Genomic DNA, 27729 nt, shown 5'->3' with positions numbered 1-27729 from the left:
CTCTCTGTGTCTCTCATGAATAAATAAATAAAATTAAACAAACAATGTCAGATGCTTAGCTGACTGAGCCACCCAGGTGCCTCTCATCTTTTTAAAGTTTTTTTTTTTTTTAATTTTTATTTATTTATGATAGTCACAGAGAGAGAGAGAGAGAGAGAGAGAGAGAGAGGGGCAGAGACATAGGCAGAGGGAGAAGCAGGCTCCATGCACTGGGAACCCGACGTGGGATTCGATCCCGGGTCTCCAGGATCGCGCCCTGGGCCAAAGGCAGGTGCCAAACCACTGCGCCACCCAGGGATCCCCAGGTTTTTATATAAATTCCAGTTTGTTAACGTACAGTGTAATATTAGTTTCAGGTGTACAAGATAGTAATTCAGCACTTATATACATCATCCTGGGCTCATCACAAGTGCGTGCTCTTTTATCTCCATCACCTATTTAACCCCCCCACCCCCCACCCCCCAGCCACTTTCCTTCTGGTCACCATCAGTTCTCTATAGTTAAGAATCCCCTTCCTTCTCGGTTTGCCTGTCTCTCTCTTTTTTTTCCCTTTGCTCGTTTGTTTTGCTTCTTAAATTCCGCATGTGAGTGAAATCATGGTTTTTGTCTTTGACTTAATTTTGCTTAGCTAGAGAGTTATTATGCTAAGCGAAATAAGTCAGAAAAATGGCATCTCTAGCTCTATTTATGTCACTGCAAATGGTTTTACATATTGGTTGTTTTCTGCTACAGATATGGTGAGGTTGACGGAACTTAAAATACTTATTTTCTGGCTCTTTACTGAAAGTTTGGTTACCCTTGGTTTAGATAAATAGGGGGAAAGACAAAATCAAAATAAAAGGTAACAAAGTTAACGTATATGCAAACAAATATGTCTATTAGATCATACCAGGAAGACTAGTTATATAATGAACAAGCCAGCTGTTTTTTCTTCCTGAAATGCATATATTTTTTAAGATTTTATTTGTTTGAGAGTGCATGAAAGAGTGTATGAACATGGGCAGCCCTGGTGGCCCAGCGGCTTGGCGCTGCCTTCGGCCTGGGGCATGATCCTGGAGACCCAGGATCGAGTCCCACGTCGGGCTCCCTCCTTGGAGCCTGCTTTCTCCCTCTGCCTGTGTCTCTGCCTCTCTCTCTCTGTCCTGAATAAATAGAATCTTAAAAAAAAAAAAAAAAAAGAAAGTACATGAGCAGGGCAAGGGCACAGGGAGAAGCAGACTCCCCACTGAATACTCCTTCGTGAAGTATTTTTTGAGAATCTTTAATAGGGGCCTGAGTGGCTCAGCCAGTTAAGTCTCCAACTCCTGGTTTTGACTCTTGGTTTCAGCTCACATCATGATCTCAGGGTTGTGAGATCGACCCCATGTCCTTCCGGCCCCGTGCTTAGCACTGAATCAGCTTGGGATTCTCTCTCCCTCTCATCTACCCCTCCCCCTTCTTGCATGTATGTGCATGTGCACACACATTCTCTCTCAAATGAATAAAATCTTTTTTTTTAAATGTTCATTCTTTTTACTATTTTTTTAATTTTTAAAAAAAATTTATGATATTTTTATATCATATCGTATTTTATTTTTATTTTATGATAGTCACACAGAGAGAGAGAGAGAGGCAGAGACACAGGCAGAGGGAGAAGCAGGCTCCATGCACCAGGAGCCCGATGTGGGATTCGATCCCGGGTCTCCAGGATCGCGCCTTGGGCCAAAGGCAGGCGCTAAACCGCTGCGCCACCCAGGGATCCCCTCAAATGAATAAAATCTTTAAAAAAAACTTCAATAGAAGCTCAACTGTAATGAAAAATACTTTATTTCAAAATGTTAGATTGGCCTTTTTTTCCTGTTAATATATTTCTTCAAAGTATATCTGAGGAGTCTTGTAAATATTTTTTTGATTCTGAGTGGCAGTTGGAATTATCATTGAAATCTGAGTACCTTGGCCTTGTAATTTGATTTTTGCCCGTGAAGCCCAGATACCATTTTCTGACACTGATGATTTCATGAGGAAATCTTTATAATTTTGCTTGTAACCTTTTAGGACTGGTTATAGTTTATGCTGTTGAGGATATGGTTCTCTATTGAGGATGTGCGTCACAATCACTTAGAGACTTTTTATTTTTTATTTTTATGATAGTCCCACAGAGAGAGAGAGAGAGGCAGAGACACAGGCAGAGGGAGAAGCAGGCTCCATGCACCGGGAGCCCGACGTGGGATTCAATCCCGGGTCTCCAGGATCGTGCCCTGGGCCAAAGGCAGGCGCTAAACCTCTGTGCCACCCAGGGATCCCCTCACTTAGAGACTTTTAAAAAATTTGATGACTCTTCAGAATCTCTGAGGATAAGGCCCTTTATTATGATGATCTTCAGGAAGTTCTTCAAGTGGTTCTAATATACACTCCTGGTTACTTCCTTTTTAAACTATTTTAATAAATCCAGTTAAACAAAATACACATGTGGCATTTATTCTGTTTTCTATAGATGTTTTTCAACCTAAAGACTCATTGTCTAAATTGATTTAGACTTGTAGAGGTCAGTGGCATCAATTTGTTGAATTCATTTTCTTTTGATGTAAATAGTATAATAGAATACAAGTTGAAAGTTAGCAAGTAGTATAATTTAGTATTCTTCATTTTTATAAGATATTTATTTGGCATCATGGTATCCCAGAGAGTCTGGAAATAATGGATTTGATAAAGTAAAACACAACTTACAGGAAACAACATTTTTAGGAGGAATAGTTTATATTTGAGAACCATTTGGTCAGGCTGTATGCCTGTAAAATAATAATAAAAGTAGATTTTTTTCTTTTGTTTTCATTTAAGTATGTTTTGGCACCGAAGTAAAGAAAAAAATGACCCACAATCTCTAAAATCATATTAAAACAAGAAATGTTTGTCTTTTTTCACATTCCTTTTCACTGTTGATAGGCATACACAGTCATATCACAGAGAATACTCTAATTTATCTCATATGAGATAAAAAGCACTAGAAAGTGATATACAGTAAAATCTAAAGGCAGAAATTCAGTTTCTTTGGAACCTTCAGGTGTTCAAAATAGCTTCATGCCTTAAGTCAAAGAAGAGGAGGAAACTTTTTTTTTTTAAAGATTTTATTTATTCATGAGATACGTACAGAGAGAGGCAGAGACATGGGCAGAGGGAGAAGCAGGTTCCCTGCAGGGAGTATTAGGATTGGACTGGATCCCAGGATCCTAGGATCAAGCCCTGAGCCAAAGGCAGATGCCACTGAGCCACTCAGGTGCCCCTCATTTTTTAATCAATGAAGAAATAGTATTTGAGCACCCATCAACAAGTAAACCCTGCTGGGATGAAGGTTATATCTAACATGTTTGATGGGTGTGCCATGGGATTGTGAGGATGCATGCATAAATCAGTATGCATGCATCCTCATCCTGATTAATTTTTTTTTTTTTTCTCATCCTGATTAATTAAAGGGAGAGCCAAGAGATGGTGAGGTAGACAGGCCAAGAATGAAAAAACAACGAGAAAAAAAATGGAAAGAGAGGAAATACCAGCAGTAATGAGATGATGCTTATAAATTGTAATGGTAGTGAGTATCAAAAACTTAGTGGAGAGAGTGATGAAAAACAGAGTGGGTAGGATGAGTTCTTAATTATGTTTTGCATGTCAGTAGCCCTTGTTCTGGGTGTCTTTCTTGTTTTTTTTTTTTTTTTTTCTTTCTTGTTTTTGTAGGTGGGAAACAACCTTTTTACATTTGAAAACCCTTGACGGTATTGATTTACCTGGAGGGTATCCAGAGAGTAGAGTTTAAGTACTATGAGGGGTGAAGAGTATTTATTCCAGTAGAGTTTATTGACAGCTAAGCCTATAATAAAAAAGGTTGCTATATTATTATGACTAAACTGAAGATATGGGGTATATTAGGGTTTTCCAGAGAAACAGAATATAATGTACGTATGTATTTAAAAGAAAAAAGTAATAGTCTCTCTTTCTCTCTCTCACTTGAGTGGGTGGGTTAGATTTCAAGGAATTGATTCACATGATTGTGAAGGTTGGCAAGTCCAAAATTTACAGGGTAGCCTGCCTGTAGAGATCCAGGGAAGAGTTGAGTTGCAGCTAGAGTCCAAAGACAGTCTGCTGTCAAAATTCTTCCTTGGGAGTTGTGTATGTCTTTTCACTTAAAACCTTCAGTTGCTTGGATGAACCCATCTACATTGGGGGTAGGGGGTAATCTGCTTTATTCATTGTCAACTAATTTAAATTTTAACCTCATCTAAAATATGCCTTCATAGCAAGATCTAAACAAGCATTTGACAAAATATCTGGCTACTGTGGCCTGGCCAAGTTGACACACAAAATTAACCATCACAGGAGGTATAGTACAAACCATCTCATACATGATTCCAGTCTTCTAGTGACAGGCAAAACACAAAGGCAAAAAAGGTGGATTCTAAAAGAAAATATGGACATCTGGATATGATTTATACTGTGTTACTTAAATCTATGTCTTTTTGATTTCAAAGCCCAAAAACTTTCTATTTCTTCAGATTTATAACCTAGCTATGGGAAAAAAAAAAAAAAAAAAAGGGATCCCTGGGTGGCGCAGCGGTTTGGCGCCTGCCTTTGGCCCAGGGCGCGATCCTGGAGACCCGGGATCGAATCCCACGTCGGGCTCCCGGTGCATGGAGCCTGCTTCTCCCTCTGCCTGTGTCTCTGCCTCTCTCTCTCTCTCTCTGTGACTATCATAAATAAATAAAAAAAAAAAAAAAAAAAAAAAAAAACCTAGCTATGGAGTGTCTATTTACAACACTTGGCCTTTTTGCCTTTGATATTAGAGTTACTAGACTTGATTGGTGGGAATAGTTCTCTGTGAAAAAGTGATATCTTCTTAATCTTTGGCCCAAAGCTAATTGAAAAGTGCAAACTATTTTTATATGTACCCAGATATTTATTTGATCAGTGACTTAAATCTTGTAAAATGAGATGTGGTTGTTGGCTATAACTAATAGAAGTGAGGAAATGGTGTGGCTGTTGGAAGAATTCTACTTTTTCAGCAAACTGTGCCTGAGCTTAGTCTGTCTCTCAATGATGGATCAATCTGGCCTTTTTTGTTTTTGTTACTGCCTGCCAACAGCAGGTCCCAATGAATCATGGGCCTCTGAGATGGAGCAGAGTAAGAACAAGCATACTTTAAAGCCTAGGTATTTGATTAAAAACTTGCAATGATCTAACATTTTTAAATTGTGAGCATGGGAGAAAACTTTTCTTATACTTTATTGTTCACACAGAGCACAAGATACTGCAAAGGACAATTAATAGTTTGGCTAATTTTGCAATCTTTATTTTTATTAGAAAATTATTTCAGAACTCTAGAAACTTATGGACAAGTGAGGAAATCAAAGATTGAATTAAGGAAATGAAATTACTCTTAGGAGGTACTTTGTTTTATCTAATCTCATAGATTTAAACTATATATACTGGGGTATTTTTTCAGAATATTCAGTGCATTGACTTAGTATAGGTAAGTTTATTATTTATTTCATTATTTGACTGCATTGCACATAGCAGTTTTAAATATTTTTATACAGGGATCCCTGGGTGGCTCAGCGGTTTAGTGCCTGCCTTCAGCCCAGGGTGTGATCCTGGAATCCCAGGATCCAGTCCCACATCAGGCTCCCTGCATGGAGCCTGCTTCTCCCTCTGCCTGTGTCTCTGCCTCTCTCTCTCTCTCTCTCTCTCTCTCTCTGTGTGTGTCTCTCATGAATAAATAAAATCTTAAAGAAATAAATATTTTTATAGCATAATATTCAGAGTCAAATATTGAGAGCTTAGAGAAACCTATAACCTGGGGATTAGATCTGATGTCATGTTTAGGAGCATCATCTTGATAAAGTGATAAAGAATTTGCAGGAACACCCAGAATACCCACCACTAATTATTTAAATGAGAGATGTTCCAAATCAAAACACATATGTATGTCCTTTTTTAAATTTTTTTTTAAGATTTTATTTATTTGAGCGAGGAGAGGCATGAGCATGAGGGAAGGGGGAGAGGGAGAAGGAGAAGCAGATTCCATGCTGAGCAGGGGCCTAATGCAGGGGCTCCATCCCTGGACACTGAGATCATGACCTGAGCTGAAGGCAGACCTTTAATCTGAGCCACCCAGGCACCCCACATATGTATGTTCTAATACACAGTTATACATAGATCAGAATGATTTGAATGGTGCAAACAATTCAGAGAGAGCAAGGGGAAAAGAAGATGGCATAAGTGAAAAAAATATTTCCTTTCTGGGGAGAAAGATCATGTTTTGGGAGATGATTGCTTCAGTTTTCATTTCTTAAGATTTCCAGAATATCAGTCATGTGACACTAACCAGATCATACATGTTCTTCATTATTTTTTTTTTAAGATTTTATTTATTTATTCATGAGAGCCAGAGAGCGAGGGAGAGAGAGGCAGAGATACAGGCAGAGGGAGAAGCAGGCTCCATGCAGGGAGCCTGATGTGGGACTCGATTCTGGCACTCCAGGATCACACCCTGGGCCGAAGGCATGCGCCAAACCGCCCAGCCACCTAGGGATTCCCACTCTTCATTATTTTTTATGAAAAAAAGTGTCAAAAATTAAGTTAACAAGAAACTTGATAAGAAGGCATGTTTCCAGTTTATTAAAGTAGGTTTTGAAAATATATGTAAAGTTCAAAAAATAAATAAAGTTCAAAACAGGGCAGAGATAACATGTATGGTATTACTTATGGAATTTATTTATATTATCCTGATTACTCCTCACTATAATTCACATTTAAGTCCATTTCATAGTTGAGAAGAGCTTATAACTTGACTATATATTGAGTATCTAAAAACAGATTAATAAGTAGTACCATTATGACATGTAACATGAATAGGCAGTTTTATGTCTCTTTTTTTGTTTGATGCTGGTTATCTGTGTTTTGTTTTGTTTTGTTTTGTTTTAAGAGAGAGTGAGCAGGAAGGCCAGGAAGGGCAGAATCATAAGCAGGCTCCATACTCCACATCCAGTACTAAGGGCTCCATCTAAAAATCCTGAGATCATAAGCTGAGTCAAAATCAAAGTCAGAGGCTTAACCAACTGAGCCACACAGGCACCCCTTGGTCTGATGCTTTTGAAACATCATGTAAGGCTAGCATAATTAAGAAAGTAGCTTTTAGTTGTCTAGGTCAAACTGAAATCTTAATTCATTAAATTATAAACAAGTATTTTTTATCTTTTTACCACCTTGTGATAAGAAAAAGATTACCGACATCTGTGTGGTTCAGTCGGTTGGATGTCTGCTTTTGGCTCAGGTCATGATCCCAGGGTCCTTGGAACAAGCTCCATGTCATTAGGCTCCCTGGTCAGTGAGGAATCTGCTTCTCCCTCTCCAGCTCCCCCTGCTTATGCTCTTGCTCTCTTTCAAATAAATAAATACATAAATAAAATTTTTAAAAAAAGGCTAGCTTTATTTTTCTTTATTGAATTATTGTGTATAAAATCTAAGGATAATAGGATAAAAATGGTAAAAATAGTTGGAAACACTGGGAGGGGTATATCTGTGATGTGAATAGTCCTGCATGTTAATAAAATATATCTCATTAGTGGTTTTGAGAAAAATTCTGTTTTTTATAACTGTGCTAAAAAACCTAATGATTTGCAAAATACCATGAAGCATGCAGTTAATTGGGAAACAATAGATTTTATTTAACTTGTAAAAATTAACTAGCGTGCAGAGGTACTCAGTAAATCTTTATTGGCAGTAGTTTCTGCCTTGCCTCATTGCTGTATCTAGAATATATTGTTTGGATTAGGATTATGAGTTGTAATATGTGCTGGTCAAGCAAGGTAGGTAATCTGCTGACCCTCTTTATTTATTTATTTTTAAGATTTTGTTTATTTATTCATGAGAGACAGAGAGTGAGAGAGAAAGGGGGGCCCAGAGGGAGAAGCAGGCTCCATGCAGGGAGCCCGACATGGGACTCAGTCTCCGGTCTCCAGGGTCACTCCCTGGACTGAAGGCAGTGCTAAACCGCTGAGCCATCCAGGCTGCCCTGATTATTTCCATTTTTATGTTAATTTTGCTGTTAACGTATAATCAGCTTATGTTTTTCCCTTACACACATCCTTTATTTTCTGTATATTTCCTATTTCATAAACTGATGGTTGGCAGGGACTGATGTACAAGATAAATTATTATTTTTTAAAAAATTTTTATTTATTTATGATAGTCACAGAGAGAGAGAGAGAGAGAGAGAGAGAGAGGCAGAGACGCAGGCTGAGGGAGAAGCAGGCTCCATGCACCAGGAGCCCGACGTGGGATTCGATCCCGGGTCTCCAGGATTGTGCCCTGGGCCAAAGGCAGGCGCTAAACCGCTGCGCCACCCAGGGATCCCCACAAGATAAATTATTTTATTTTTTTACAAGATAAATTATTAATTAAATATGTTATAAAGGTTGTTTTGGTAAGTGTGAAACCTATATTAACACATGGAAACTGAAAATGCAAAGAATTTTTTTTTTTTTTTTAAATGCAAAGAATTTAAGTTCATAATTCACTCATCCAGTTTTGTAAGATTTTTAAAAGCTATTTTCTTTTTCACTTTTCCCCTTTCTCTTTCTGTGGTGAGGTACTTTCTCCAGCAATAAACTTTGTTTAAGAGAGCTGCATTTATATAGCAGATAAAGCAAATATAATATTAGAATATAGAAATGTTGGGACATCTGGGTGGCTCATCGGTTAAGCAGTTGTTTTCAGCTCAGGGCATGATCCTAGAGTCCCGGGATTGAGTCTCTGTCTCTCTCTCTCTCCCTCTGTCTCTCATGAATAAATAAATAAAATCTTTAAAAAAAAATTTATTTATATTATCCTGATTATAGAAAGGTTAAGAATTCTGTATTCAAGAAACATATTGAAGCTTCTGTTTCTATTGCTTGAGCAACACAGAAGTGATCTCTAAGAACGTCTGAATATTGACATGCAAATGAATAAATGAGACTCTTTGAAATATATTTGTAATATATATAAGTAGCTTAGAAGGGATTATTGAAGTGCTGTCAAAATACATCTCAAAAATGTTAAGTCTTCTCATTCATTATGTTGACTTCAGAAGAATTTGTAAACTGCCTAAAAGTGCATGTAACACTCTGTTTGTAAGTGCTTCTTTGAGGAAAGAGATCTTGATTTTCCTTACATTCTCAAAGGAATACAGTGGCCGCCCCCTCCCCCCAAAAGATTAAGGATTCCTTCACTAGGTGGTGTGAAATATTTCCTGGTTTATTTGTATTGTTGGTTATAAATAATAGATTGTTCGTTGCAAAATATTCTGAACTATCTTTTGCTCTGAGAACCATTCATTTCTGTGGTCATGTGATATTTTGCAGTTCTATGTTAAAATATTAAGCTAAAATGTAAATCTGAGAAATATTGTACATTATATTCTTAGATTCTTAGCCCCAAGATTTTATTTTTTTTAAGATTTTTTTTTAATTTATTTATTCATGATAGACACATAGAGGCAGAGAGACACAGGCAAAGGGAGAAGCAGGCTCCATGCCGGGAGTCCGACGCGGGACTCGATCCCGGGACCCCAGGATCGTGCCCCGGGCCAAAGGCAGGCGCCAAACCGCTGAGCCACCCAGGGATCCCCAAGATTTTATTTTTAAGTAAACTTCACACCCAATGTGGGACTTGAACTCACAACCCTAAGATCAAGAGCTGTACTGGTCCACTGAGTGAGCAAGCTAGGTGCCTACTGTGCAAATTTTTTGGTACATATCCCAGATTACCATTTTTACTGATAAATTTTTTTATTGTGTATTTCTAAAAATCTTAAAAATAACTGCAGTGTTGGGGCACCTGAGGGCTCAGTTGGTTAAGTGTTTGACTCTTGATTTTTGACTCAGATTGTGATTTCAGGGTCATGAGATAGAACCCCACATTGGGCTGAGCCTGGAGCCTGCTTAGGATTCTTCTTCCTCTGTCCCCCCACATTCTGTAGGCACATGTGTGTGCATGTTCTCTCTCTAAATAAATAAATAAATAATAAAAATAACCATAATACCATTATGATTCTTGAAAAAGTCAGTTATTCTTTAATATCATCAGACTTGGGCGGCCCGGGTGGCTCAACGGGGTTTAGCGCTGCCTTCAGCCCAGGGCCTGGTCCTGGAGACCTGGGATCCCTGCATGGAGCCTGCTTTTTCCTCTGTCTGTCTCTCCTCTGCCTCTCTCTCTCTCTCTCTCTCTCTCTCTCTCTGTCTCTGTGTGTCTCTCATGAATGAATAAATAAAATCTTAAAAAAAAAATATCATCAGACTTTCATCCAGTGTTCATTTTCCCCAAATATTTGTTCATTGATTTATTTTGCAGTTGTTTATTTTTCAAGCAATTAAAAAAAATCCATATCTAAATAAAGTCTGTAAATTTCATTTGGTTGATATGTAACTTGTTTTCTTTCGACCTATAGGTTTCCCTTTCTGGCTTTTTCTTCCTTTCCTTGGAGTTTATTTGAAGAAGCTGGATCATTTATTTTATAAGGCTTTTCCCAGTCTGGATATTGCTGGTTATATCCCTTTGGTGTCTTTAACATATTCCTCTGCCCTTTGTGCTTCTTGCAAATGGATGGTTGGAGCCAGAAACTTAAACAGATTCAGATTTGATTTTGTGGCAAGAATATTTTATAGGTGGTGCAGTTTTACTCTGTCAAGGGATACATCATGCCTTGTTGTCTATTTGCCTTTGGTTGATTAGGGGAAGAAAATGGTGATACTAAAATTTTTTATTCTTCTCTTCATTTCTCCTGTATCTTTTTATTCCTCCACCAATAGCATTTAAACATCTCATTTGGTTGGGAAGAACTCCTTTTCAACATTTCTAACTGTTCGTAAGATATATATGTAAGATATATATTTACGGTACCATCTTTACTTCTCCCTGCACTTATCAGCCCATCTAAATATGGTTTCTATATGTTAAGCCATATCCTTTTCTTGTTACTAAAACCAGTCTCATCAAGGTTATCAGTAAGCTCTATACTGAATGAAGTAGACCCATTTCAGACCTTATGCTGCTTAGTAATTGGGTGATTGTGGATACTATCGATTGCCGCTTCTTTTTGAAATACTCCCTTGGCTTCTGTCACGTAGTCTCCCCTGTTTTTTTACTTTTACCTTTTTTTTTTTTTTTTTTTTTTTTTTACTTTGTTTTTACTTTTACCTCTTAAGTGGCTTACTGTTAGCCTCAGTTGTAGGCTTTTTTTTTTTTTTCTAATGGTGTGGTGTACTGCCTGGTTCTAATAACCTAGGCCCTCTGCTCATCTAGGTCTATGTATTCTCCATGGGTCTTCCATTGTCATGACTTCAATTACACTATCTCTAAACTGATAAGTGCAAAATAATTTTTTTTTTGTAGGTTCATTCTCTTCAGAGCTGATTTATTTGTGCTGTTTCCTACTAAAAATCTTAACAGGAAACTTGGAATCAACATACCTAAAATGGAATGAATTATACTTCCCTCCTCTCCTCACACATAGGAGTTTCCTATTCAACATAGTTCTAAACCAGAAATCTGGGGATCCCTGGATGGCTCAGCGGTTTAGTGCCTGCCTTCGGCCCAGGGCGTGGTCCTCGCGTACCGGGATCAAGTCCCGTGTCGGGCTTCTTGCATGGAGCCTGCTTCTCTCTCTGCCTGTGTCTCTGCCTCTCTCTCTCTGTCATGAATAAATAAATTAAATATTAAAAAAAATAAAAATAATAAACCGGAAATCTCTTGAAGTTATCCTTGACTCCTTGCATGACCTTTCTTACCTTCCTGCCTACATCTAGTCACCAATCCTGTAAGACTTACCTGGTAAATAATTTAAATCCATCTAATTCTCTTCATTAATTGCTGCTATAGTAGTGTGATTCCCCGTCATCTGTCACCTTCATTACTATAAGCCTCCTGTCTAGTGTCTTCCTGTCAGTCTTTCTGGTCCTTTCTTCACTATGTAAGAGTAATTTTTCTGAAAAAATGTTTTCTAATGGCTGCCCATTCCTCCTAAGATAAATGTAAAGACCTGAGCTTGTTTTATGATCTCTATAGCCTGCTTACCTCCTCAGCTTCATCCTGAGTCATCACCCCCTCTGTGGTAATACTTGTCCTGCTTTTGCACTGGTTTCCCCCCCCCCCAAGATTTTATTTATTTGAGAGCAAGAGAGAGAGCAGGGGGAGGGGAAGAGAGAGAGAGAGAATCTCAAGCAGACTGCACTGAGCTCAGAGACCAGTGTGGGGCTCGATCCTACAACCCTAAGATCATGACCTACACTGAAATCAAGTCATGATCTGATGCTTAGCTAACTGAGCCACCCAGGCGCCTCTCTCTGCACAGTTTTAACTGACTGTTCCAGTAGACTGTAAACTTCTCGAGTATAAAGAGCGAGTATTTTCCTTTATTAATCCTGGTGGCCTGGTACATAGTGTTTTGTAAATGCTTGATGAATTAATTAATTGTGCAATATGCAGCTACGCATCCAGTACTTTATGTCTTTATGTCTTGACTTTATTATTATTAGATCATCTAGTATTCTAGTACTGCTGTTATTCTTGTACATTGATTTAGTTTTTGGCTAGAGATAGTCTCTCCATAATTAAATTGGACTCTGTGGATTACCATTGTTTCAGATAATAGAAACTTATAGACAGTTCAGATAGTCACCACCATCAGATAATCTTTATCCTAATGTGACCTCTATCAGTGTAGGAGTCCCTAGATGCATTGGCTTTATTGATGGTTAAAACAAAAAAAAGTTAGGGGTTTGTTGTGGCTCAGATTGTGATCTTGGGGTGGTGAGATTGGGTCCCATATTGGGCTCTGCACTCAGCTTGGAGTCTGCTTGAGACATTCTCCCTTTTCTTCTTCCCCACCCCCTGCATTCACATGCGCTCTTTCTCTCAAATAAATAAATCTTTAAAAAAAAAAAAAGACTCAGAGGGATTCATGGGTAGCTGTGCAGTTGAGCATTTGCCTTTAGCTCAGGATGTGATCCTGGAGATCGAGTCCCACACTTGCCTCCCTGCCCCTCGGCCTGTATCTCTGTCTCTCATGAATAAATAAATAAAATCTTAAAAAAAAAAAAAAAGAGAGAGAGACTTAGAAAAGTGAGGCTTAAAATAATTAAAAGTTGTAAAATACCAGAGAGAGATGGTTTTCTGGGTTGTCCATTTTGTTTGGTTCCCCCCCCTTTTTAAGATTTATTCATTCATTCATTCGTTCGTTGATTCATTTATTCATGAAAGACACACTGAGAGAGGCAGAGACATAGGCAGAGGGAGAAGCATGCTCCCTGCAGAGAGCCTGATGTGGGACCCGATCCAGGGACCCTGAGACCACCATCTGAGCTGAAGGCAGACATTCAACCACTGAGCCACCCAGGCGTCCCTGTGTTTGGTTTTTATTCCACTATTTATTACTGGCATTTAGTCCTATTTTTCTGGATTTAAAAAGGGATGTGGTTTTCAGGCGTCATTTTGAGCCAGCTAGTCTCTAGGTTGGAAGAATCATTAAAGATCATAAAATTAATCCCTGATTATATTTGCTAGAATTGTTAAACAGAAAGATACTAATCAAAATCAGTAGCTACCATTGGAAACATCTGAGCACTCACTTTTTGACTCAGGGCTCAAATTTAAAACCAGGGTTGTTCTCATTTTTACTCCTTGACTGGTTTATTCACCACTCTAATAACCCTTGTGGATAGAATAGTGTGACTGTCATAAGCATGAAAAAGGTATGCAAGTGGTCTTTGTCTCTTCTGTCCGTGATGTATCTCTTGATAGGTGGTCCCACAGGCCCATCATTAAATGTTAATTTTATTTAGAGGACAATTTCCTGTTCCTTTCAAGTGTGCCTGCCAAAAGAATTTTATATGTACCAGTAGTCTGCATTTGAAATAAGACTATCTCAAATATATTTTCTAAATACAGTGGAAATGCTGTCTATTTTTGTACAGTGTGGTAAGACAAACTAAACTTATTTTTGTAAAATAGGAGATTTGAAGAATAATTCTCTAATAAATAATTCTTGATTTTTCTTAACTTTTACCTACATTTACTTTGAACTGATCACAATATTTCTTAGATGTTATATAGAAATTGATTTTACAGTGTTACAAATATAAAGAAAGGGCTCTGAAATACTGGGTTATAATTATCCAAGAACTGACTTAGAGATTTGGATTACTGTGTGAGCACACAAATTCTGGGTAGTCCATTCAGTTTTTTATTTTGAAAACAGGTGCTTCTTGGGACACCTGGGTGGCTCAGCGGTTGAGCATCCATCTTCAGCTCAGGGTGTGATTCCGGGGTCCAGGGATTGAGTCCCGCATCAGGGAGCCTGCTTCCCCCTCTGCCTATGTCTCTGCCTCTCTCTCTTTGTCTCTCATGAATAAATACATAAAATCTTAAAAAAAAAAAAAAAGAAAGAAAGAAAGAAAGAAAGAAAACAGGTGCTTCTAAAGAACACAAAATAAATTGAAATAATATGAAATTGTTTCTTGATCAAATGCTTTGGTTAAGATGGCATGTGATTGCTGAATAGCTTATTTATATTATAAATAATATCAACCCTTCTAAGATTATTAGTGACTTATATTCACTCTTGAAGATTACTTCAGTTGCAGTTTTTTAAAAGATTTTATTTTTAAGTAATCTCTACACCCACCATTGACCTTAAACCCACAATCCTGAAATCAAGAGTTGCACGCACCACTGACTGAGCTAGCCAGGTGCCCCAAATTTTTGCCTTTGAGGGAGAGTTATGATTTAGAGAAGTTATATGTTAATATTTGAAATTTAATAAAATTAATATCAGTATTACCTGGCAGGTGACATGGTTGAGAATGGGTAAATTTGAAAATAGTGCTGTTTTGGATCCCTAAACTATTAATGGTAGTTTAAAATACATACTGATATTATGGTATTGATTATAACAGAAAATATCTAATATTCATATTAGCATTAAGGGATTTCATCTTTGAAAGTGTATATTGCAAATGGTAATTTAGAAATAATTTAAATTTTAAGTAAAGGAAATTACCTTCTCTCTTTCTTTCTCTCTCCTTAGGTGGAATGAACCCTATTTGTTGACTATCTCCTGATTACTGGTTGGATTCACTTGTAAAAGAATCATCTTCCCCTGTGTGGACGCCACTTAGTGGCATATTTAGTTATAAATCCAGGGATTGCAAAGCTTTTGGATTTCCCAAAGGAGGGACATACCACTATATCAAAGAAGCTTGATATTACAGCCAAAATGGTGCTGTCGCAGAGACAACGAGATGAACTGTGAGTTTCTCTGTTTTGTATTAAAAAAAAAAAAACTCTCATAAAAGACAAAGTAGTAAATTAAAATAGAACTTCGGGAGATCTATTCTTAAATTAAAACTCTTAATTGTAAGTGTACAGATACTGGTTTGGGCAGTTTAGTCTGATTTTAAAACTGGGTCTTACTTTGAAATAGTGTTATTTATTACCCTTGTGACTTTGTTGTAAAGAAGTTTAAAGCAGAACAAAGAAGTAAGTTAGCTGGGATAAGTTTTATTCTAAGCTTGTATAAAAAATATTATGTTCAGTAGGAAGATAAATCATTCAGAGCTCCTCTAAACTTTTTTGTCTAGAATGTGTGTATTAGAAAAATGAAAACTTTTTTGTTATTGCGTATTCCTTTCCTTTGCCTTATTGTATTTTTTATCTTTTACCATTTAGGGGCTATTAGAAGATTTGAACTTCATGAGGTGGATAACATAATAGTTAATACAAATGCATTAATGAGAGAGGCATAAAATGATTTGACCACTGATATTTTATAATATCTTATAGTATTCCATATTTTATAGCATTCTGTTTTTATAGGTGAAGAATATAGAGGAATAATTTAGCTTCATGTTCTAGATTTTTAAAAATTTTTCTGTGGCTTTTTACAAAACTATTTGGAAATAATTTCAAATTTATGGGTAAGTTTTAGTTTTAAGAATGGTACAAAAATATTTAATGTACATTTTTATCGATTTCACCTATTTTATACCATTTGCTTTATCATTTGTACTCAGTACTATGCGTGTGTGTGTGTGTGTGTGTATCTATGTATGTGTACATGCAGTGTTTTTTCCTGAACCGTTTGAGGATAAGTTGCATACACCAAAGATCTTTACCCCAAATGCTTTGATGTGCAGTTCCTAAAAATAAGGATATTCTTCTGTAAAACCACAGGACAGCTAGCAATTTCAGTAAATTTCACATTGACGCAATACTTTTATTTATTCTACTTCCATATTCCAATTTTGCCAATTAACCCAATGCCCTTTATTGCACAGTTTGGTTGTTTTGTTTTGTTTTTCTGTCCTTTCTAGTACACTGTCCAATACAGGGTTAGGTAATATATTTAGTTGTCATTCCTCTTTAGTCTTTTTTTTCTTTTTTTTTAAGATTTATTTATTTGAGAGTGTGCTGAGGAAGGGGCAGAGGGAGAGGGAGATAGAGATAGAATCTGCAGCAGACTCCCCACTGAGCATGGAGCCCCATGCGGAGCTTGATCCCACAATCATGACATGAGTCAGACACTTAAACAACTAAGCCACGCAGGCACCCATATTTCTCTTTAGTCTTGCTTAATCTGGAACAGTTCTTCAGCCATTATGTGTTGTTTAGGACAATAATATATATATATTTAACTTTAGTTATTATTTTAGAACACAAGTGGGAGAGGCAGAGAAAGGTAAAAGATTCTCCAGAAGATTCCATGGAGAGCCCGATATGGGGCTCAGTCTCAGGATCCTGAGATCATGACCTGAGCCAAAATCATGAGTCAGATGCTCAACGAACTGTGCCACTTAGGTGTCCCTAGGAAAAATTTTTTTTAAATTTTTTAAAAAATGTATTTATTTATGATAGTCACACACAGAGAGAGAGGCAGAGACACAGGCAGAGGGAGAAGCAGGCTCCATGCACTGGGACCCCGATGTGGGACTCGATCCCGGGTCTCCAGGATCGCACCCTGGGCCAAAGGCAGGCGCTAAACCACTGCGCCACCCAGGGATCCCCCCTAGGACAATATTTTTGAGGAATGGTTGGTTGGTTGTTTTTAATAGCACATTCACCATTTTGTATCTGTCTAATGTTTCTTCATGATTAGATTCAGAGTATATATTCTTGGCCAGAATACTATATAAGTAATTTGTATTCTTCTCAGGATATCATGTCTGGAGATACATTATGTCTATCTGCCCTTCAGTGGTGATGCTCATTTTGATCCCTCAGTCAAGATAAGATGCCTAGTTTCTCCACTGTATAGTTACTTTTATTTTTTCAACAAATATAAGTGGGGAGACCTTTTAATACCATGCAAGACATTTTTTTAAAGATAGATTTTAGAGCAAGTGAGTGGGGTAGAGAATGTGGGTAGAAGTAGAGAATCACAAGCAGACCTCCCTGCTGACCACAGAGCCTGATGTGGAGCTTGATCTCATAACCCTGAGATCATGGCCTAAGCCGAAATCAAGAGTCAGCAGCTTAATCGACTGAGCCACCCAGGCACCCCCATGCAAAACATTATTTCCATCAGTATTCTCCTTCTAGATTTAATATCCATTGATAATTCTTGCCTCAATCATTCTTTACAATAGTGGTTGCAAAGTGATGATTTTCCCATACAACCACCCATTCCACATTTACTAATCATCACTCAGACTTTGCTGTAATCAAGGGACTTTAAATTTTTTCTTTTTATTTGTTTTTTTCATTATTGGTACAGACTCCTAAGTTGTCATATTTTCAGTAGTTTTTATCATTCGTTACCTTTCTTATAGTTTTGTTATTTGACTATCCCAGACTGTCCCATAGGATTTTCTTCAGTTGGCTCTTATTCCCTTATTTGTGATTTCTTTCTTTCTTTCTTTCTTTCTTTTCTTTTCTTTTCTTTTCTTTTCTTTTCTTTTCTTTTCTTTTCTTTTCTTTCTTTCTTTCTTTCTTTCTTTCTTTCTCTCTCTCTCTCTCTTTCTTTCTCCCTCCCTCCCTCTTTCTTTTCTTTCTTTTCTTTCTTTCTTTTCTTTCTTTCTTTCTTTCTTTCTTTCTTTCTTTCTTTCTTTCTTTCTTCTTTCTTTTCTTTTCTTTTTTCTTTTCTTTCTTTTCTTCTCTTTTCTTCTCTCTTCTCTTCTCTTCTCTTCTCTTCTCTTCTCTTCTCTTCTCTTCTCTTCTCTTCTCCTTTCTTTGTCTTCCAAGCTTGTGTGCTCATCCTGCCTTAATCCTAGAATCAGTCATTGATCCAGTAAGCCCTGGTTCTTTTTAGTGGAAAAGGGTATTTGACATCAAGATATGGGTACTAAGTGTACTTACTGCTACTGGGGTATCTGCTTCTGGGCTCTTTAAGTAGACAGAACCAAGAAATATGTATAAACATGTATGAACCAAGAAATATGTATAAACATGTACAGACACTGTGGTACCATATGTACTAAAGGTTTCTTAGTCTTGGCATTATTGACATTTTGGGCTGAATAATTCTTTGCTGTCGGATCTGTCCTGTACACTGTCCATTGTTTAGCAACAACCTGGGCCTCTACGCCCTAGGTGCCACAATAAAAAATGTCTCCAGACATTGCCAACTCTCCTTTGAGGTGGGGAAGCAAAATCTCTCCCAATTGAGACCCACTGATAACATACCTATCAATACCCGTACTTATTTTAGAAATCATTAGGCTATCCCCATACTTCTAAGTCCAGTGTAGTCCCATAAGGTTCTTTTTTGTTTTCCTCCCTACAATATTTATATCTTTCTTCTGTAGTAAGACCTGACCCTCAGCAATTTCAACACATTGACTCATTTGCTCAATCCTAGAATACTTTCAAAATAGTTTCAGAATTGTTACACTCTTACCACTTGAAAAAACAAACTTTCCCAGAGAGAGTTTAGAATTTGTATGTAGTTCTCCTCCCATCCACTCTGCCTTAGACTGAAAATATATAATCAAATACTTTGTTTGTAAGTTATTTGGATTAGTTTTATTTTTCTCTCTCTTCCTATGGTTATATTATTCGAGATATACTTGGGTTCATTTGTTCAGTTTTGTGTGTTTTGCATTTCCTCTGCTTTCCCATCCTTATTTAGTATTTTGGATATGTAGAGCATTATCTATACAAAAGTTTATACTCAGAAGTATTCTCTTCTGAATCCCTTCTATTAAGTTACTCCCTCCTTGCCTCCTATAAGAATCAACTTCGTTCATTATTTAATAAAGATTAAGAGAGAGAGGTGCCTGGTGGCTCCATTGGCTAAGCGTCCAACTCTTGATTTTGGCTCTCAGATTCTGATCTCAGGGTTGTGAGATAGAGACCTACATTGCTGGGCTTGCACTAGGCATGGAACCTGTTTAAGATTCTTCCTCTGCCTCTCCCCTCTCCCCTTTCCCTCCCTTTCTAAAAGAAAAAAAATAAGGTGAGAGAAATACATGTATGTTTTGTTTCGCCTTTTTTTTTTTTAAGATTTTATTTATTCATGACACACACACACACACACACACACACACACACACAAGCAGAGACACAGACAGAGGGAGAAACAGGCTCCATGCAGGGAGCCTGATGTGGGACTTGACCCCGGGTCTCCAGGATCACACCCTGGGCTGAAGGCGGTGCTAAACCACTGGGCCACCAGGGCTGCCCTTGTTTTTCTCCTTTCTTAAGTAAAAGGTAGCATACCATATGTGCTCTTTTGCACTTGGCTTTTTTTCCATTAGAAAAATCTCCTGGAACTCACTCCATATCAGTTCATAGAGATTCCCCCCCCCCCTTTTTTAACAACTGTGTACTGTGTACATACCATGTTTCTTCAACCATTCTCCCATATTTGAAAAATTAGGTAGTTTCCACTATTCTGTAACTATAAATAATATTGTAATTAATAACTTTTTTGTTATTGAAGGTATATCTGGTTTTTAATTATTCTTGTTTCTAAGTCCATATCTTTTTCTTCTGGATGCCTTATGTGCACTGACTGCAAGTCATCCTTATTACCCTCATAACTAAGATTAATATTTAAATTTTATGGCCCAAAATAGAGCTTTTAGTTTTAATAACAATCAATTGAGGAGAGAACCTAATTTCAGGTAGCTAAATTTGTAGGGAATTTTAGGTAAGAATAGACTTAAAGAGTGCTTATTAAAGAAAGAAAATTGGTCTTACATCTAAATGTAAATTTGAGGAATAGAAAAATCTTAAGAGTTTTTAGTAAGGAGATAAAATGATGGCTTTTACTTTTTCTCCCATTTTTAAAAATAATATGAGTATATATTTACTGAAAGGAAGAAACAAATGTTTACCTTTTATGAGTAGGATACATTTTGACACTTCAGTTTGCCTTTGCTTCAGTTTAGCGTTTCTAATAGGTTGGATACCAGTTAGCTTGTAAAAAGCTTTGAGGTATTTTGGTTGTAGAAATGAAATAAATATTGACATACTGGAAACTGGTAATTTGAGCAGTACTGCTAAGTGTGATTCAGCTCAGCAAATGTATATTGCCTGCCTTCTTTGTTTTACTACTCTGAGGCATATAAATATTGAATAATAACAAAATCATTTATGTGGATATGACAAATATCTTTATTTTACAGATAAATTGAGGATAGGAGAAATTAAAATTACCAGTTTCATGACTAGTAACAGAGGCAGAATGAGTTTCCCAATTTTAAGTTCACTATTCATTAAACACAATTCTATTACCAAAATTTATATGTCAAAATGTAAACATTACCCCCTCCTCAGTTTCTCAGTCCCATTTTCCAGTGGTAGCCACCATTGCCTCGATAGTATAATCTTTTCAGATATTTTTCACATATTTACTTTTTTTTAATTAATTAATTTATTTATTTATTCATGATAGACATAGAGAGAGAGAGAGGCAGAGACACAGGAGGAGGGAGAAGCAGGCTCCAAGCCGGGAGCCCGACGTGGGACTCGATCCCGGGACTCCAGGATTGCGCCCTGGGCCAAAGGCAGGTGCCAAACCGCTGAGCCACCCAGGGATCCCTTTTCACATATTTACAAAAATGTCTTGCACATCTTTTTTCCTTAAGATTTGTAAAATAGAACTGTATTTTACAACCTGTTTTTAATAATTTTTGTCAGTCTTTATGTGAATTTGGAAATGGCATTATCTGTTCATCTTATAGTTACTTTTTGTTTGTTAAAAGAATATATTTTTTTATTTGAGAGAGAATGTCTGTGGGGGCGGGTGCAGAGGGAGAGGGAAAGGGAGAAGGAGAAAAGTAGACTCCACTGAATATGGAGCCAGATGCAGGGCTCTTTCTATCTCAGTGACCTGAGCTGAAATCAAGAGTTGAATGCTTAACCCATTGAGCCACCCAGGTGCCCCATCTCAAAGTTACTTTTAGCAAAATAAGCTTATACCTCTATTTCTTTTTTTATTTTTTTATTTTATTTTATTTTTTTTAAAGATTTTATTTATTTATTCATGATAGTCACACAGAGAGAGAGAGGCAGAGACACAGGCAGAGGGAGAAGCAGGCTCCATGCACCGGGAGCCCGATGTGGGATTCGATCCCGGGTCTCCAGGATCGTGCCCTGGGCCAAAGGCAGGCGCCAAACCGCTGCACCACCCAGGGATCCCTCTATTTCTTTTTTTAAAGATTTTATTTATTTATTCATAAGAGACACAGAGAGAGGCAGAGACATAGGCAGAGGGACAAGCAGGCTTCCCTGCAGGGAGCCCAATGCGGGACTCTATCCCAGGACTCCAGGATTGTGACCTGAGCCAAAGAGATGCTCAACAACTGAGTGACCCAGGTGCCCCACACCTCTATTTCTGTATGAAATTTTACCCATTGATCTTCCATGAAAAATGAAGAAAGTTTTCTTTTTTTTTTAGGTTGTCCTCATTGATAATATTTACACTTTGTTTAATTTGTTGCTCACCCCGAATTCTTTTTTCCACAACTTTCCCATTCTTGTATTCCCTTTTTGGTTTAACAGGTATATTGTAATGTAATTGACATACAAAGAACTGTATATACTTAATGTATACAATTTGATTGAGTTTGAAACATTTTTCTGTTCTTACTTTGATTACCCTTGTCAGTTGGGTAGATTTTTTTCATTATGTTTCTTTTTCAAGATGGATTCCTAAAGGGACCTCCATGAGTCTTCACATGTTAGAGATTAATTTTTTTCTTGCTTCCATAAATACACAATTCTTGGGACGCCTGGGTGGTTCAGCGGTTGAGCATTTAAAAATATACTTCTGGGGTGGCTCAGTTGGTTAAGCATCTGCCTTTGGCTCAGGTGGTCAGGTTGTGATCTCAGGGTCCTGGGATTGAGCCCTGCATCAGGCTCACTGCCCAGTGGGGAGTCAGCTTCTCCTTCTCCTTCTCCCTTTGCTCCTCACCCCCTTTGCTCTCTCTCTCTCTCTCCCCCCTTCTCAGATAACTAAAATCTTTTTAAAAATTTTCTATATATTTTGGAGTTAAGAGAACAAAATGAAACTTAGGAAATGAAATCAATAATAATGAGGTTATTTATAAAAACCAACATAGGGGATCCCTGGGTGGCTCAGTGATTGAGCACCTGCCTTCAGCCCAGGGCCTGATCCTGGAGTCCTGGGATCGAGTCCCGCATCGGGCTCCCTGCATGGAGCCTGCTTCTCCCTCTGCCTGTGTCTCGCCTCTCTCTCTCTCTCTCTCTCTCTCTGACTATCATAAATAAATAAATGAATGAATGAATGAATAAATAAATAAATAAAAATAAAAACCAATATAACATACAGAAAATTGGATTGTCTGAGTCTTAAAAAACCAAAGGTCAGAGGGGCACCTGGGTAGCTCAATCAGTTGGGCATCTGCCTTCAGTTCTGGTCACAATCTCAGGGCCCCTGGGCTCAAGCCCCAAGTAGGGCTCTCTGCTCAGTAAGGAGTCTGCTTCTCCCTCTGAGTCTGCTCTTCCTCCTGTTCATTCTCTCTCTCTCTTTCTCTCACTTGCTCTTTCTCAAATAAATACAATCGTTCTTTAAAACCCCAAAACATTGGGCAGCCCGGGTCGCTCAGCGGTTTAGCACTGCCTTCAGCCCAGGGCATGATCTGGGAGACCCGGATCGAGTCCCACGTCAGGCTCCCTGCGTGGAGCCTGTTTCTCCCTCTGCCTGTGTCTCTGCCTCTCTCTCTGTGCCTCTCATGAATAAATAAGTAAAATCTTAAAACAAAACAAAACAACCAAAGGTCAGAAGTGACCTACACATTAAATTCAAGAACAACAGGGGTGCCTGAGTGGCTCAATAGGTTAAGCGACCAACTCTTGATTTCAGTTCAGATCACGATCTCAAGGCTGTGAGATCGAACTCCACAGTCAGTGGGGAGTCTGCTGGAAATTCTCTTTCTCTTTCTCCTTCTCCCTCTGCCACTTCCCCAACTTGTGTGCGACCATACTTGCATGCGTGTGCGTGTGTGCGCTCTCTCACAAATCAGTAAGCTTAAAAAAAAAAATAAGAACAACAAAATAAGCCCAAAGGAAAGCAGAGGCAAAGAATTAATATATTTTTTAAAAAGCATAAATTAGTAACATAGAAAATATAACTTGATAAACTTGATTAGCAAAATTAAAAACTAGCTTTTCTTTCTTTTTTAAGATTTTATTTATTCATGAGCGAGACAGAGGTAGAGACACAGAAGGAGAAGCAGGCTCCCTGCAGGGAGCCCAATGCAGGACTTGATCCCAGGACCCCAGGATCATGACCTGAGCCTAAGACAGACGTTCACCTGCTGAGCCAGCCAGAAACCCCTAAAAATTAGCTTTTAAGAAAACCATAAAATAAAACTGATGAATAAGGAGAAAAGGCACAAATGAACAATATAGTAGTGAGAAATGCAACATAAAATGAACTCAGAGGTGATTTTCAAAATTATGAAAATGTTCTATTAAATTTGAAAATCTGAATTACCAGGGTGATTTTCTAAGAAAATCATCAGTAAAATTGCTTCAGGAAGAAGTTGAAAACTTGAATAGATTATTAACTTTAGAGGAAATTGTAAAGATAGCTAGAGACATCAAGTCCAGGCAGTTTCTAAGCCTAAGGTATTTACTTTCTAATAAGTAAATACCCTAATTCTTTAAGGACCAGTAACTTTCCAGATGGTCTTCCACACCATAGAAAAAGGTGGAATACTTAAGAGCTTATTTTATGAGGCTAGGATAGCGCCATTAACACTAGGTAAGAGGATAATAATAAAGAACATTACAAGCTAATTTTTATATCAATTCAGATAAAAAATATAAAATAATGTAACAAATGAGTATGTTATACATATGAAAAAAGTTAATTATGGCCAAGTATGATATATGCCAAGAACATAAGAGGTTGCAACCTTAAGAAAACTATTAATGAAAAAAAACCTATTAATGTAATTACTACATTAATAGTAGGAGAAAAATCATATTCTCAGCAAAAGATAAAGAAATATTTTTAATACCCACTTTTGTTAATTTCTTTTTCTTTTATGTAGGCTCCACATTGGGTGTGGAGCCCCAAGATAAGACCTGAGGTGAGAATCAAGAGTCAGATGCTCAACTGACTGAGCTACCCAGATGCCCCAGGATTGTTAAAAATTTCTTAAAGTGATGCCTGGCTGGTTCAGTAGAGCATGCGACTCGAACTCTGGGTTGTAAGTTCGGGCCCCACATTGGGTGTAAAGATTACTTAAGATCTTTTTAAAAATTTGTTTTTTCTTAGAAAAGGAGGAAGGATATTTTCTTAACTTGAGATTGAGTCTCTCTACCTGAAATTTACAGAAAATACTGGAGATATTAAGGTACATTTCCAAGAAAGTCAAGAACAAGGCCAGAGTAACCATGCTTCTGATACCATTAAACTTGGACTTGACAGGCAGCCCCGGTGGCACAGCAGTTTAGTGCTGCCTGCAGCCCGGGGCGTGATCCTGGAGACCTGGGATCGAGTCCCACGTCAGGCTTTCTGTGTGGTGCCTGCTTCTTCCTCTGCCTGTGTCTCTGCCTTTCTCTCTGTCTCTATGAATAAATAAAATAAAATCTTTAAAAAAAAAAAAAAAAAAAAACTTGGACTTGACAATCTAACCAATGCAATAAGGCAACAAAAAGAACTAGATAGAACTATTGGAAAGGAAGAAAACAAACTTACTTGTAAGTGCTAGCATCTATATAGAAAATCAAAGAGAGAGGTGTCCCTGGGTGACTCAGTTGGTTGTCAGCCTTTAGCTCAAGTCATGATCTCAGGGTCCTGGGATGGAGGACTGGAGGACTCTGCATCACGGGCTCCCTGATCAGCAAGGAGTCTTATTTCTCCCTCTCCCCTCCCAACCCCCCTGCTTATGCTCTCAGTCTCTCAAATAAATAAAATCTTAAAAAAATAAAAATCATGGGCAGCCCCTGTGGCGCAGCGGTTTAGTGCCGCCTGCAGCCTGGGGTATGATCCTGGAGGCCCGGGATCGAGTCCCACGTCGGGCTCCCTGCATGGAGCCTGCTTCTCCCTCTGCCTCTCTCTCTTTCTCTTTCTCTCTCTCTCTGTCTCTATGAATAAATAAATAAAAATCTTAAAAAAAAAAATCAGAGAATCAACAATTAGAATTACTGGATTTAATTGGTGTCCAGAAATAAGATGGCATACAAAAATAGTTTTTGTTACTGAGTAACGTTGTAGAAAAGATTTCTTAAAAAAAAAAAAAAAAAAAAAGATTTCTTTGCCCTGTTTCTAGTGGGGAAAAAAAAGCGAATAATGGAAAGATGTCAGAGTTCCCAAATATTAATAAAGTTAAATACACAATACCAATTAAAATCCAAACAGATTTTTTCATGAATTTGACTAGCTTGATTCTGAAATTCTTCTGGAAGAGAAAAAAGAAGAAAAATAGTTACATATAAATTTTTAAAATATCATTGAGAAAGGAACTAATTGTACCAGATATCTAAACATTGCTGTAAAGGTAGTTAAGTACAGTATTTTTGGAATAGGCATATAGGTCAACGGTTGAGCGTCTGCCTTTGGCTCAGGGCGTTATCTTGGAGTCCCGGGATGGAGTCCCACGGCAGGCTCCCTGCATGGAGCCTGCTTCTCCCTCTGCCTGTGTCTCTGCCTCCCCCCACTCCCCACCCTCGTATCTCATGAATAAGTAAATAAAATCCTTAAAAAAAAAAAGAAAAGAAAAGGATTTGCAATGGAGAAGTTTTAGTTTAGCCTGGTATTTCTCCTTACTTTTCTGCCTGCTTATCCATAGTGGCTTTTTTCTCCTGTGTTTATATTCACCAAGCTAGATTTTGAGTGTTCTTTATTTTAGGGAAATTTTCTTTTATTCTATTTGGCTATATCATATCATATCTTTGGATTCCTTTTCTTTTTATATATTTAGTTTTATGTTACCATAGATTTTGTTTGAGAGTATAAAGTTATATGATTTTCCACGTCTTTCTGGGGTTATTCTTCCTCTCTAAAGAATGCATTCCTGTATTTTATTTGCTTTGTTAGTTTTCCCCCTTCTCTTTTCCTTTTTTTTTTCTTTTTCTTTTCCCTTTTTTAAAAAAGATTTTTAAATAATCGTCAAGCTCAGTGTAGGGCTCGAATCTACAACCTTGAGATCAGGAGTTGCATGCTGTACTGAGTCAGCCATGCACACTTTTCCTCTTCTCTTAAGAAAACGTTCATGGACTCTAAGTTACATCCTTTCTTCTTAGTCATCTTTGAGGATAGTTTTATTTGTGGGAAAGAGTAAGTTGGGATAGTGAAATTAAGTGTGCTGTCTTAGAACACCTTTCTGTCATACCATTATATCCTTTGCCCTGAAGCATGTTGCCTTTCAACTTTCCAGATCCTCTTCCGGTGAACTGACAATCTTCATAAAGTGATCTGAAACACTTTTTGGATAATTTATTGTTTATCTTTGTTAGCTAATTCTGATCAACACATTAAAGTTAATTTTCTTTAACCTCTTAATTTTGCTGTACTTATATATAGCTTCACTGCCCTAAAATTCCCTAGGGCTCCATCTATTTGTCCATCCCTTGGAGAAAAGATCCTGATCTTTTTACTGTCTCCATAGTTTTGCCATCTCCAGAAATTTGAACTCATATGGTATTTAGCCTTTTCAGAATGACTTCTTTGACTTGGCAATATGCATTTAAGGTTTCTCCATGTCTTTTCATGACTATAATGTATCTTAAAGCTGTATTTTGCTTTGAAAAACTAACCTCTGCTATTGAGGTGTTCAGGTTTCTCCTGTGCATATGTTTGAATATTATATATATTTAGCATTGATTAGAAAGTTGTTCTGCCCTGATCTTAAAAAAATAATAATAATAATAAAGATCTGTACTTACCTGTATATGTAAAATTGTACCTTGGAATACACTACAGCTACACATGTTCATGGAGTTGAGTTAGATGCCACACAAGGCTCTAGCATAGGTACACATTGTCATCATGTTGGAAATAGTTGTAAAGACAAGTTGTAGGCACAATAGTTTGCATCATGGCAATATCCTATTACTGGTAGTTTTAAGGTTTAAAGTTTTGAACACGTTTTGTCTGTCTTTAGGATCTAATAGAAACAAGAGCAATGTTTAGATCTTGTTAGTGGTTCAGTTTTCAAATAGGTATTTCCCATTTTAAAATATTTTGGCTCAGTTTAATTGAAGAATACTCAGAGATCTCAGTTGAGTTGTTTAAATCTAGTTACTGCA

General features: G+C 37.5%; 1 protein-coding gene across 3 annotated transcripts in view; it reads left to right on the top strand.

The window, feature by feature from the left end:
• Positions 1–27729, top strand: part of PAFAH1B1 (platelet activating factor acetylhydrolase 1b regulatory subunit 1) — an 82789-nt gene that overhangs the window by 20140 nt on the left and 34920 nt on the right. For 2 of the 3 annotated variants that reach the window (XM_077851711.1, XM_077851712.1), the window contains exons 2-3: positions 15092–15312; positions 20900–21011. In XM_077851711.1, the coding sequence (XP_077707837.1) occupies positions 15306–15312; positions 20900–21011 (119 nt within the window). In that variant the 5' untranslated portion in view covers positions 15092–15305. The remainder of the gene's footprint in view (positions 1–15091; positions 15313–20899; positions 21012–27729) is intronic. The other variant, XM_077851713.1, reaches the window with a different exon arrangement.

The sequence above is a fragment of the Canis aureus genome, chromosome 16, assembly GCF_053574225.1.
Source record: "Canis aureus isolate CA01 chromosome 16, VMU_Caureus_v.1.0, whole genome shotgun sequence".
NCBI classification, from domain to species: domain Eukaryota; kingdom Metazoa; phylum Chordata; class Mammalia; order Carnivora; family Canidae; genus Canis; species Canis aureus.
Note: the sequence above shows the minus strand (reverse complement) of the source record. Positions and strands in the feature narration are given on the sequence as shown.